Below are 13,477 nucleotides of genomic sequence, written 5' to 3'. Positions count from 1 at the left end.
GTTTGGTGTCATATGCAAACTTGGCAAGAGTGTGCTCTGTTGCTTCCTCAGGGTCATTGATAAAGACGTTAAGCAGGACAGGTCCCAGGGTAGACCATTAGTTACAGTCCTCTGCTTGTAGTGGGCACCCAGGCAGGGTATCACCCTTTAACCACTCCCCTCTGAGCCTGTTAAACCACCATTTTTTTACCTATCTAGTTGTCTGTCTGTCCAGAACATAGCATCCTAATTTGGATAACTGTATGTAGAAAGAGCTTGTATCTTCCTTGCTAACTCCAAAGACAGAATGACGACTTGAAAGAAATTGGAAGAAATATATTGTAAGGAGGCACTTCAAGAGAGTAAGGTCAAACAAGGCTCTCAAGTAGAAGAAACTGTATGAGAGACTCTCTAGGCCAAGACTGGATATGGAAGTGTCAATATAGGCCAGTAGCTTGAACAGAACAAACTGGGTTCCAGAGGGAGTGACTGAGCCTGGTAATACAGGGTACAAAGTGGTTTTATAATGAACACATACTCACAAACTATGCACCAGAAGCTTTTCATAAGCTAGGTGACAGGTCTTCCCAGAGGTTTTACAGCTCTCCCCTCCCAGAAGAATGTGAGCACACGGGATTTCTACCCTGACTAGAGGAAGAAATGCTTCACCTGCCTTTGAAATGCTGCCTTTTCTGCATGGAAAGACAGTAACAGCTGAACTGCATAAGGCATTATTTTCCAAGCATAAAAATGGAGTGTTGTCACTGTTGGAAATAGAAGGGCAATATAGGAGTCCATGTGCAGCTGGGATGGAAACTGCAAGACATCAGTAACCCCAAACATTTACATTAGGAATTGCATTACTCTGAATGCCAATTTGCAAGGCAGAGACAAAGCTGTTCCCAGTTGTCAAGGCGACCTCTGAGGGAAGCAGAACTGTCAACAACAACAAAAGAGGTCAGAGAAGATTTCTGTTGTCTCTCTGAATACGCATGCAGTATTAGAGGAGTAAGAGAGATTGGAAGAATTGCTTAAAAGTTAGAGTGAGTTTCCCTCAGAGGGAAGAGCCTGGGCAGGTATGTAAATAAACCCCCAGGTAGAGAACATCCGTAGGCAGTGTAGGCTGAAAAGGGGGCAGAAGAACGTTCAAAGACTTTGTTACAGAGTTCCTGTCATTTAAAACTTTAATAATAATAATAAAACCCCATTTCTTTTCCTCCTGGCTGCAAGGAGGCTGAAGGATGCAAAGCAAGGCACTGCTGTTGTGTTTGGCCAGTAGCCAGCCAGACAAGTAAGGCCAACGGGCATGTAAACAGTTTGTATGCATCTCAATGGGAAGTTTACTTCAAAGCTGAGTTCTGGAAACAAAGATTCAAGCACAGATTTTTTTCCCCCTATTTTCTTCTTTTTTTTTTATGTGCAGGTAGGTTATTCTTTGTATCAGTGAGAATAGCTGGATTATTAGCCCTGGAGCGTAAAATCATGACTTCTGTTATACAGAATGGACAGGAGCCATATGAGCTTTCTCTATACAGTCTACTACTGTGCTTCTGTCTCAGTTTAGAGAAACCACACCTGGGGGCACAGGGAAGATCAGGATGTGTAGCTCATTTTTCCATAGCCTTTGTGAGGTTGCCAGCACCAGTTGTGATACTGTGTTGAGGTGAGGCCACCTTTTTTTTTTTTTTTAGGTTTGGACTATGATCAGTAGCTCATTTTGACTTTGGTCTTCAAACAGCCTGGAGAGAGGGAGCAAGTTGTATGCACTACAAATATCCCAGGTTGTCAGCCAGAGGATATTTTTTCTGAGGTAACTGGCAGTAAGTTCACTCCTGTAAGTCATTGTGGCACAATTGTGTAGTGCAGAGATGCTCCTACTCCTGTGCTGGATTTATAATGGGAGCTATATCACCACCTTTGAAATGCTGTTCCACTTTGGAGACTTCTGTCATGGTTTCCAGCTTAGCTAGGCTGCTGCTGGTACCCAGACCTGTTCATTTAGGGCTAGCTACTGTGTTGCGCCGTTCAGCCTAACTGTGCCCTCATTCTCTTCCCTTAGCCATGGATCCTCAAGAATACTGTTACCAGACTGGAAATAACTTGCTTAGCCCCATAAAACACAGTTAACTTTTTCTCAGACAAAGTTTTTGATGGGCAAAGTGGCCAAAGACATTTGTGGGGACTGCTGGGAAAAAGAGGCTAACAGGTTTGGTTTCTGCTTGAACTCACCAGCATGAATACGGGCATCTCCGGCTATAGCGGCAGCAGTAAAACTGCCATTCACGGTCAAGCACAGATGGGAAGTACTGACTCTGGAAACCAGCCACCAGCCCATTGTTTGAGCAGGTTTGATACCTAAGAAAGAGGAGAAAGAAGAGAACATGTAAGGAAAACGAGATATTAGATTCCTTGATAGGTTCAAGCATTCCTGAAAATAGCAATTAAAATTTTGATTCAGGGTAGAAGCTCAGGGTTTGGCTTTATATTGAGAAGCACTGTATGCACTTGCTGTGTATTGAGTAACCATTTTGTATAAGAAAGCAGCAGTAGTTAACTAATAATATCTTAATATTTATGTTGCACTTAAAACTATTTAAACTGTTTTTAAGTATTTAATCATTCCAGTATGCTAATCAGGCTAGAAGATTGTTCTGGTGTTGACATTCTCAACTGTTTACAAATCATGAGACTGACTTCAAAATAGTCCATTAATACTTTTGGTTGGTATTGAGCATTTGGGTTCATTGGAGTAATTTTGTCAACTGCTTCTCTACAAAAAAGAAGCCTTAGAAACTCTTTTATAAAAGAAGTTCAGCAATTTCTTTTATTTTATTTCTTACTCAATTACCTGTCTCCAGGAGAAGGCACTCTTAATTCAAAACATTATTGGCTTGTGATGAAATAATGATTTGATAACAATCACACGAGGAAAACTGACACTCAGATGTTAGGAAATTATCAGACTCACATAAATTTTGTGACTGGATGTTCAAAAGAAAAATCGGCTGCTTCATGCTTTCTGTGTACTCAGGAATTCTGTCATGCATGTAAATCACTGCCTTCAAGTAGAATAGACATGGTCTTTAAGCATGCAGATATATGCTTCTCTTTCTGCACACCCTGCAAGCATCTGGACACTGATACCCAAAGTAATTCAAGTGATAATCAGTTTGAATAGCTTGCTTCTTGGAGACTAAAGACAAGGAGAGCATGAAAACAGACAGCTCATTAACTCAGCTATTGAATGCTCATTCTCTCAAGCACCCTCCTAGCCTCATTGTTTCCCTATTGGAGAAAATCACGGGAATTCAGTTTCTTCCATTTCCTTTCCTTTCCTTTCTTTTTCATTCATCAAGGAAAACTGGCAGCCTAGAGCTGCAGCAAACTTTCCTTGCGATACCATAAAATCAAATACATAGTTATATCCCAAAGACGCTTTCAGAGGTAACTTTGTGATTAACAAATACCAAAAATTTCCCCTAGTTTCATTCAATGACCTCATAGTTTATTTTAATGAGCCTGGAGTTCTCGGGAGCAAAACCACATCATCTAGCAGAGTTTGGTGTTTGGAAAGTCATTCACTTGGTGCATACAGGTGTTAGTGCTCCCAAAGTGTGAGGCTCAAGTGTTTGTATGCAAAAGCTGAAAAACTGATCAATTTAGACCAGTGCAGGGATGAATTCCTCTGCCTAACTTTCAGCTTCTACCTTTGAACCAGGGGTCTTTTCCATATGTCCCTTCCACTGTGTTCTGTTGTTCAGACAAGAGTATTTACATTTGTTTGTATCCCTGCATCTCCCACGTTGCTGGGGCCACACATACTTGCTGTGCTTTGTGAGACTCTTTCGAGGACCTTCAGAGTTAAGCAATGATGGGGACTCTGGGTTGCTATGGTATCACACCAAGTAAGGCAGTTTGGCTCTCACTCAGAGGATTTCAGCAGGACTTTGATAGGAAGTTGCTCTGTTTTTTGGCACATAGGCCATGGGAACATATGGCTAAGACTCTGTGCAAACATATTGGATAGCTGCAGATGATTGGTGTTATCCTGATGGAAAAAAGGTTGATATACAGAAATATAGGGAATGGTTGTACCTGTTGCAAGATGAGTATTAATCTGTGTAAAGTAGAACCAAACTTGTACCTCTTCATCATCTTCTGCCTCTCCCCCTTCCCAGTTACATGCATTTCCACTGCTCAAGTCCTTGTGTCCCTGGGAGATTTTCTAGCCCTTTTGCATAGGTGCAATAATGGGACCATTTCATTCCTCCTTGTCCTTTGCACTTCCTCTCAGAGGGTCAGCATTGACCTGCAATTTCCCATCCCCACTGATCAGCATCTGATATTCCTGCCCACACTTGTCTTTGTGGCAGGTTCTTCCTTCTCCTTTTCTCTCCCCACCTGCCCACATTCAGTCTGGGAAGTCCTGCCCTCTTTCCTGCTCTCTTTGCCCTCCAACAGTTTTTATTTTCTTGACACCTCTACTAATACAGTCCAATTTTGATGGAAAGGTTCATTTTGAGAGAGACTTCACTGATGGACCCTTCTCTCTATAGTGGATTGAAAAAATCTAGCTAACATAACACTCCTATGTTTACATGTGTACATATTTGGGCACCAAACTTCAGGAAGGTTTGGTTATTTTTGATCCTGATTCTACCCTCTCATGAAAAATGTGTTTAAAAAAATATAATATTTGGAGTTGCCTTAAAAATTAGTTTCTTAGAGAGTATAACTGGACATAAGTCATGTCTTATAATTGCCATTTTATTTTAAAAACATTCAAAGTAAAATTTGAAATATACTTTTAAGCTCATGTTCACTTCTCCCTCTCTACTTCTGTCTCATACACACAAAGTCCTGCAATCTGTTACTCAAGCTCAATATTGGGTTCAGCGAAAGGTAGTAGTGACGTTGAAGTACTTTTTCCCTGATCTAATTTTCAAGTCAAATCCAGATATTCCTTCAAAAGTTAAGAGATGCTCTCAGAAATTGGAGTGCTTATTTGTGACCTCATATAAAATCATTTTTTCTCTCGTCTTTTCCCAGTTGGCCTCTTTCCTACGAGCAGAAAGTGATTCTTCAAGGGAAACAAACAACCCCTCCCTATACACTTTTTTAGTCAGATGGTCTATGCACTAATCTGAAAACAACACTTAATATGTGAGGATTTCTTCCTTCTCTGTTGAATTCACTACTCCTGTCACAGCAAATCCTGCAAACCAGTATGGTGAATAAAAACTAGCGATTTGGGGCCTTTGATTTATGGCCAAGTGAAAAAAAAACAAACCTAGGCCCACTCTGTGGCACTTTTGCTATAGAAGATAATTCAGTATTCAGAGTTAATGTTACTGGGTTCTCCTCACTCATGAAATCCTGACATTGCTAAGAAGAGAGGAAGATATCTCTTAGAAGGTGAATGCAGAGGAGCATGAGAAACTGGCTGGGGCTGTGTGGGATTAAACTTGGCAATGGTAGGTTGTTTTGTTTTTCTAGTTGGCTCAAGTTGCGATGCATGAAGAGTTGCCTTTTGGATCTCGTACTGGGAGAAGAGGAAGTGAGCTGGCTGGTAGGTGAGGGAGTGGGAAGACTGGTGGTAGTGAGGGTCAGGTGCTGTTGAATGGGAAGTTGCTCTTCCCTTCCCTTGTTTACATCTGTTGGAAACAACTGCAGTATTTCGTAGAAAGTAAGTAAACTATACAGCCTTATTTTGGGAGGAGTTCTGTCTAGTAACAGCCCTATGGGAGCTGAGACTTTTCCTGGCCTGCTGCAATTGCTGTAAAAAGCCTCTGCTTCACCAAATCTTCTTCTGAACTGGTTAAGGAGTGTTGTGCATCTGAGTTCTGTCATGGCAAGCCACCAAACTGTGCATCCATGTTATTGGTTTAGTTCAGGTCAGGACTGCTTTCCTTGTTCACCAATGAACTTTTATCTGTGAGACCAAACTAGAGCTAGTTTGAAACAAACCCACTCAAAATGCATATGTGGATTTTGGGTCCATGCATGAACTGTTTCACCCTGCAGATCCGCTTAAATTGTGCCACATTATTTGCAAACATTGATATAGCCTCAGTGACCAAGTGTGTACCTCATTGACTCAACAGTTGCCTGTCAGACTGAAGACAAATATTGCTTGCAACAGTATAATTGTTTTGAGCAATGGCACCAGTTGTGGTGACACTTTGTAGTTATGCCTACATCTTATTTTCGCTCTATGCCTACATCTTATTTTTGCTCTTTGCTAGACAAAGCCCCAGAGTGTTGTGCCCCACCTAATGCTGGTGCTGCATTGTACACCTCTCTCCAAGGCTCCCCGTCCCCCTCAGATACAGCAGGAATTAGCCTGAGCAGCATGTTGTCCTGAGGATGACAACCCAAAGAGGAAGCCTGTTCACTCCAAATCTGGTCAGGGAAGCCCAAGTCAAGATGCAGTAAGTGGTGCAGTTAGAGCCTGCATTGAGCCCCTGCTGCACTGATCATGTCGCACTCCCTGAAGCTCTCTGGAAACGTGCAGAGTCTGACACACAGCTCAGTAGTCACTGCATCATGCTTCATTAAGGGCGATTTGTTCCTTACAACAGGGTAACCTGAGAGTGTCATTCTAGGTACTTAAAAAAAAAAATCCCACTGTTTTGCTGTAGAGCAGATGGCTCCTGTAAAACTTGCATCACTAATTACTTTAAAGCTATCTCTCTAGAGCCTCTCACAGCAGAATGAATCTATATGTTATGGAGATATTATCAGACAGGACAAACTGACCCAATAGAAATAATGCTGCATGCTTTCTTCTGCAGTCCTCCCTGGAGTGCATATGGAGAGAGGTGGCCTAACCTCATGCAGCCGGTTAAGACTATGGTTAGAGTGTGGGAGGCATTTTGAATGAGACATTAGATAGACTGTTTTCCTGGAGTGTTGTTTCACCAAAATCTGTTACTTTCAGTATCCAAAAGTTAATTTCCTTTTGGTACAGCTGTGGAGGGGAGGCTCTGTCCTGCTCTCCTGAGTTGTTTTTGTGGAGTGTCCTCCCTCTGTGTGATTTGGTTGGTTGCATGATGAAAGCTAATTTAATGGTCAGTCTGTTACAGATGAGTGGGGAGACATTAATGGCTGAGAGCAGGCTCAGGACACTTGAAACACTGGCACTCAGACAGAGGGAATGACTTTTCTGTGTTTGGTTAGGCCATGCCAGTCTCCAATGGCCACTTCTACTAGGAGTCTTCACTATCTGTTGTGGGGTGGTGAGACGTGTTGTTGTGACTTCCATGTGCCAAAGGCAACCTCACTATAATGTTCAGCTATCTTTTTTCTTTCATTTAGGGGTCAGTGATGACTTTCTTTCTCCTCCCCGCCCAAAGGGAAGGCAAGGGCCTATTCACCCTGTTGATTTCTTCTTGACAGTCGCTGATGAGGCCTCCCTATCTACAGAAACACCCCTCTTCTCCTCAGATGCTCCCACTGGACTCAGTCCATTGCAGCTGTGCTAAAAGCTTGCAGCATTGTCCCTTTAACATAAACCTAGGGCTTTGAAAAAAATTAACTTGTTTGTGTAGATAGCACAAATGGGAACATTTTGAAAGGGCAGCTTGATTATTGGGTTTGGGTAATACAGCCTCAGATTTGAGACTTGGGATTGGTCAGAGATTGAGAACAAAAACAGTTCCTCGCAGATGTACCAGGGTGTGCTGCCAGAGTCTGAACAGGAGGCTCCTGCAGACACTTCCTTTGCTCTTGAGTCTGTCTTTGCACCTAGTTTGTGGGAAATAGGGTTGTGTGCCTACTTGAAGAATCTGCGCGTGTGTGTGTTCGTGCACTTAAAGAGAAGGCAAAGGAGAGTGAGAATGGGAGTGGGGAGGGAGAATCTAGATATCTGTTCTTTCCAAGTCCCACCCAAACACTTCCTCAGAAGTCTAAACAAGGAAAAGAGGCAATAAACATGCATTAAATACCACTTGGCTGGAAATGTTTCTGCTTTGCGCTTTAGGGGTAACTGAGAGTATATTGGGGATATGGCATGGCTCCATCTGTATTATGTGGTGTAAACCAGACTTTTTCTCCTGGGAGGAAGAGTTGCTTGTCTTTCACTTGCAAGCTTTTGTTCATTTATTTGTGTGATCCCTGTCCTTTGGTAGGCTCACTTTCAGGCAAGAAAAATAGTTTTTCTTAAGTACCTTGTTCAAAGACTGGTCTGTAGAGACAACTCTGTAGTATTCAGTAAAGCAGTAAAGAACAGTCTCACCCACAATCACTCAGACCTTACCTTTTCTTAGGTGGTGAAATATTTACCCAAGGTCAAACTTCCTCCAGTACAAATGGAGCTAAGAACATAAGCTTTATTCTTTCTGAAAAGGCAGGATTCCTTGAGAAGTCACAGCATACAAATAATTAGAAGGACTGCGTAGAATCAGGGGATGTCCTGAAGACTTTTCCCTGCTCCAGACAGGAGTATTTCCAAATTATCCAGGAACAGATTCTGCTCCTAGTATTGAATAGCATCTTGGTTAGCAGATAGCCTCTGCAGGAGTAGGGTGTTGGGACAGATTCATCAAGCCTTTGTACACATACTTAACTTTAAATGTATTCACAGATTAATGAAGCTGAGAAGGCATCACTGGTCATCTGATCCAATCTATTGCCAAAATTTTCCCTATGAGTCCTGTAACATGTTCACAGGTTTCTCATGTCCATTCAGCAAAACACAAAAGAACATGCTGTCTTCAGAAGTGTATGTACATACACGCTTAACTTCAGGGATGCATCTATTAAATTAAGCACCTATAGTTAGATGTATTCTGAAATGCCAGTAGGTGATTCTAGGCAACTGTCAGAGGTGATTGGTATTCATGAGTCTGCTTCTGGAGAGAGATGGTGTGCCCCAGAGAACAGTTTTTAGACTACCTGTTTCTCTCCATTGACCCTGGAAGGGGGCAGAGGTCATAAACTAGGCATTGCGATTAGATGCCTGATGTGGATCCCTGTCGTTGCCCTCTTCCTGTTGAATAATTTTTTCGTATCTGCAAGATGCAAAGTCTTACAGGTTTAATCCTGGAAGTGCATATAATACCTAGTGTTAGTGTAGGAAGCAAACTTACCTAAACCAGCTCTGCCAAGGGTTCCCTCCAGCCCCCCAACTTTCCTATCCTTACACTCCCCACATCCATTTCTGCCATTTCCCCCCGTGCTAATGGCCAAAGAAAATAATGAGTTGGAGACTCTTTCTTCTCTCTGCTTTATATTCCCACTTCATTTTCGCTCTCAAGCTTTTCTTGGTTTGTTGTCTTTTCTAATGAAACCTCTCTTGGGGTTGTCTCTGTTGTGCAGCTGCACAACAGTCAGGAATGGTGATTTGTCAAACGCCATAAACATCATTTGTCAGAGGTCATTTTTTGGTGTTTCTGCCAGACTAGAGTTTCTGGGACATGTCTGAGAAACTGGAGGGAATTCAGAGGAGAGCTGTATGTATGATCAGTGCTTGCTTAGGAGTGTTGGAATGTAAAACTTCCAAAGGAGAACTTAGAACGGAGATGTGTTCAGCCTGAAAGAAAAAGCATGGATGAAGGTGCGTGGGTGAGGGAAAGGCATAGCTGCTACCTATTAATAAGTTAAAGAGATTTTACAAAGGATGCAGTGTGCTTGTTCTCATTACTCAGTGAAGCTAGGGCAAGGAATAAAAAGTCTGAATTACAGCAGAGGAAATGTAGCTTAAATTTTGGGAAAAAGTTGGCAGCTTTGTAGTTATTGGTGGTACAAGCCATTGAATCTCCCTGGATGTGCAAGCTGAGACAAAATACCCTATGAGGCAGAGCTGAAGAAGGAATGTTACAGTCCAGCCTACATCAGTGGGGAATGGACTAGGTGTCCATGGAATGGGTGCTGTGTCAGCTGACATAAGGGTGATGTATTGCTCACCAACAGACTGGTTCAGCAGGAGATCAGCAGGGAAACAGAGGTGGCCAAACAGGAACTAATGGTACAGATTGTGACTCACATTTGTGGCCCCACTAGATTACTGAGTGAATCCCTTTAGAATTGGGGATGGCTCCAAATAGCACTGAGCTGGGCATGGAAGAGAGAGAGAAAAGAGAGGCAGCTATGAGAAGTAAGACTGCCAAGAGAGGTGGTGTGGGATTGTCGAAGGCCCTACAGGCTATATCCGTGCTGTCACATTAATTTGAGGTTTGCGTTTGCACTCAGACATTCCAGGCTGGCTGCCTGCTGGCCCACACTTTCACTCCAGTCTGGGATGAGCCTGCTAGGTTCTTGGGCAGCAGCGTCGGGGCACAGCGAGGGACGTGCTGGCCTACAGCAAGCCTCTCTCCATGAAGCACTGTAGAGGCAACCAGCTCAGCCCTGGGTGCAGAAAACTGCAGAACACAACCAGGCACAGCTAGCTAAGATTTATGGAAGTAGCCCAAGTAATTAGGAACATGAGTTCACCTTTGCAAAGGGGTATGTGTTCCCTAATCACTCTGGTGCATTCCCCCCTCCCTCAAAAATAGAAGAAAGAAAGAAGGTGATCTATGCAGATAAGAGAGATAGATGTAAGGGTGTTGGACTAGAACGGTGAGCTAGGGAACAACTAACTAAAATAACTCCAAAAGCTAGGAATGAGAGTGAAAGAGAGTTAAACACATTAAAGAAGGGTTGGAAAAGAAATACATTTGGAGAAAAGGTAGGGTTGGCAATAGGGAAAAATGTAGGCAAGAAAGAGGACAAAGTGGAAAGACTTTTTTAAGAGGTGAAGGAAACGAGATTCAGATAATACACTGTGGATGTAGTCATGCTGAGCATATGGAGCATGGTGATGAATATGGCCCCATGGTTAGATAGCAGAAGAAAACATTCTGTATAGACTTACACAGTATCCTGTTTGTGAGAAGTGAACTTGAGCAATTGCTGCTAGGGATTTTTAGAAAGAGAATAATAATTTTATTTTGAACAATAGAAAGCTCTAATTCCAAATTACTATGCAATAAGTAGAAATTGCATCAATGTATGAAAAATGAAGAAGTCATCCAGGATTATCACAGTGTCTTCTTTCTGCCTGTTTTGCAGCCCTCCCGCTTTCCTTTCAGTTCTAATTCCAAAATTAAGTATAGGGTCAATCTTTTTTCCTTAGCAATTGCATCAGCCATAGGAATGTATCACGTGGTAAATGAAAGAGTATGAATAATTCAGAACAAGATTTTGAATCATTTAAAAAGCAGAAGCTTCACATTACATTGCTAACCTGTTCCCATATAACATGAAATCTACAAAAAATCACATTGCAACTTCTGGAACAAAACCATTTCAAGTATTTGAAAATATTCTTGCATTCATTTCATTCTGTCCAAAGAATATTTCAAACTCAGAGTTTTCCAAAACTGTGTTTCAGATTTCATGAAAAAATCAGAAGATAAATACTGAGTACATGCTGCCTAGACATGAAACACTATACCTATTTCCAGAAATTATTGTGGCCATAAGATGTGATGACCTTTGCCTCTAAGGTTGATGGAAAATGTAACGTTTAGTTAACCAAAACTGACTGTACCAGGGAATTAACATGATCTTCTGCTATCATTATCATGCATATATATGCCACCATCATCACTCGTTAGTGTGGGTTTTTGGCTCCTGTAATACTAGCATGACTAGAAAACAGCCTTTGACTGTGCCTAAGCCAAAAAGCTTAGCAACAAAAACACAAAGAGAAAAGCCAGTGCAATACAGAGAAGGATTTTTTTTTCTAGTGATAAGAGCAGGAGGATAGAGTGAGGAGTTTTACAATTTGTTCCCCAGTTTAGTCACTGATTCAATGTGTGGCCTTTCAAGAAGGAATTTATCCTCTCCTCACTGAAGGTTCATGCCTCATTTTCCTCATCTGTGAAAGAATAGCAAGACCAAACCACTTTGCAGCTGAGGTTGTGAGTGACCAGATGACACAGTATTTCTAAAGCACACTGAGATCCTCCAGCAAGAAATTGCTACAGAGAAAGCAAATGTGATGCTGATCGCCTCACACACATGCATCGCGATTAATGAGTCTCAGGCAGTCATTCATTCAGGGCAGTGAAGCTGCTGGTTATGATGGCATTAATATGCATTTGCATTGCTCTGGCTGCAGTATTGGCACCCGCATTCCACAGAGGGTATCAGGGCTGCGCCCTCCAGGGATGTTTGGGGGTATCCTACCATTCAGTTCCCGCCCTGTTGATCTCTTCCCACCAGCACTCTGTCGGCTCACCGAGGCTCTGGGCCGCCGGCATGCAGGCGTAGTTCCACAGTCTGTCGGAGCCTTCCTTCTTGTTGAAAACACTCCTGATGGCCACAATCACCTGCCCATGCGGGCACTGGAAGTTGAAACCCTGCCGGTACACGTTGACCCATTCATCATTATCTCCGTAGTTATAGGGACCGTAGTAATAGTCACCATACTGGCCCCATGCCACAGTCACCAGAGGCAGGAACACACAGAGAAGGACGAGGTCCATCCTGAGGATGTTCCTGGCTTAGAAATGCCCTGCTGGTTTGTTGGGCTGGCCCTTTTATATCGCCTCTAACATTTGGCTTCCAGATGTTATGCTTCCAGATCCAAGTGCAATGTGTCATTGCTTAGCAAACCTTCTCTGAGTTACAGACACGTCCAATTACTTTTAAGGTGGAATTCTGCAAGTACGGTAAGTCTGCAGGCCGTAAGAGCAGGGTCTTCCTACCACCACAAACCATCTGTGATCCCTTGCTGCAGAGCTACTGTATAGAGCAAGATACACATTGTAGTAAAACTGTCACAGACATCACACTTTTATCCTCAAGACAGCAGTTAAGTTTGAAAACTACTTTATTTGAAATTAAAGCTCTGTTTGAAGTTGCCATTTTCCATCATTAGTAACATCCAACAAAATGTGATCATGTGTGTGTGTGTGTCTCCACCCTCTTTTCCCTAAATATGTGTGACATGATTCTGCCAGTCCCTAGAAAGAAGGGAATTGGGCAATTGGGGGAATTCACTGCTCCTGTTGTAAAAAATCCTTTAGACATTTTGGGTTGGTTTGGTTTGGTTTGGTTTGGTTGGAGGGGACGTAGAGCCTGAATGACTGAGACTCTGGCTTGGCATGGAAACAGCCCACCTTGAGAAGAAGGGCATCAGCTTCTTCCATGCAGAACTGGTTTTTCTATGACTGTGTGTAAGTACTGTGAAACTGTGGACTTGGCAGATGTTTTAATGTGAAGATAAAGCATATAAGCAAGTTATGATGAGATAAGCTTCACGTGTCACCATAGCCTATTGAAATCTTTGAGCAAGGCCCTTTAAGCTACCTTGCATTTATCACGGGCTAGAAACATGGAGCTGCTGCTGAGGAACTGCTGTGCTGCAAATTCAAAACCTGACTTGCCACTTGTAAATGTGTTTATCTGCCACATCCTCAGGTTATTTCTTTATCAGGAACCCACCCCATTCAGGAGGGTGGAACGGCGTGCTTTACTTAACTGTGTACTTGACCCATAGAAAGCTGTG

The 13,477-nt window shown here is 42.6% G+C and overlaps 1 protein-coding gene across 1 annotated transcript in view; it reads right to left on the bottom strand.

Annotated features, from left to right (window-relative positions):
* DPT (dermatopontin) overlaps positions 1–12,477 on the bottom strand; it is a 28,558-nt gene extending 16,081 nt beyond the window's left edge. Inside the window, exons 1-2 of the mRNA XM_030021072.1 lie at positions 12,154–12,477; positions 2,209–2,334 (exon numbers count right to left, since the gene is read on the bottom strand). Coding sequence (XP_029876932.1) covers positions 2,209–2,334; positions 12,154–12,452 — 425 coding nt within the window. The 5' untranslated portion in view covers positions 12,453–12,477. The remainder of the gene's footprint in view (positions 1–2,208; positions 2,335–12,153) is intronic.
* Positions 12,478–13,477: the final 1,000 nt, after the last annotated feature.

Source organism: Aquila chrysaetos, chromosome 7 (assembly GCF_900496995.4).
Source record: "Aquila chrysaetos chrysaetos chromosome 7, bAquChr1.4, whole genome shotgun sequence".
In the NCBI taxonomy this organism is placed as follows: domain Eukaryota; kingdom Metazoa; phylum Chordata; class Aves; order Accipitriformes; family Accipitridae; genus Aquila; species Aquila chrysaetos.
The sequence above is the reverse complement of the archived record's forward strand: the minus strand, read 5'-3'. Positions and strand labels throughout refer to the sequence as shown.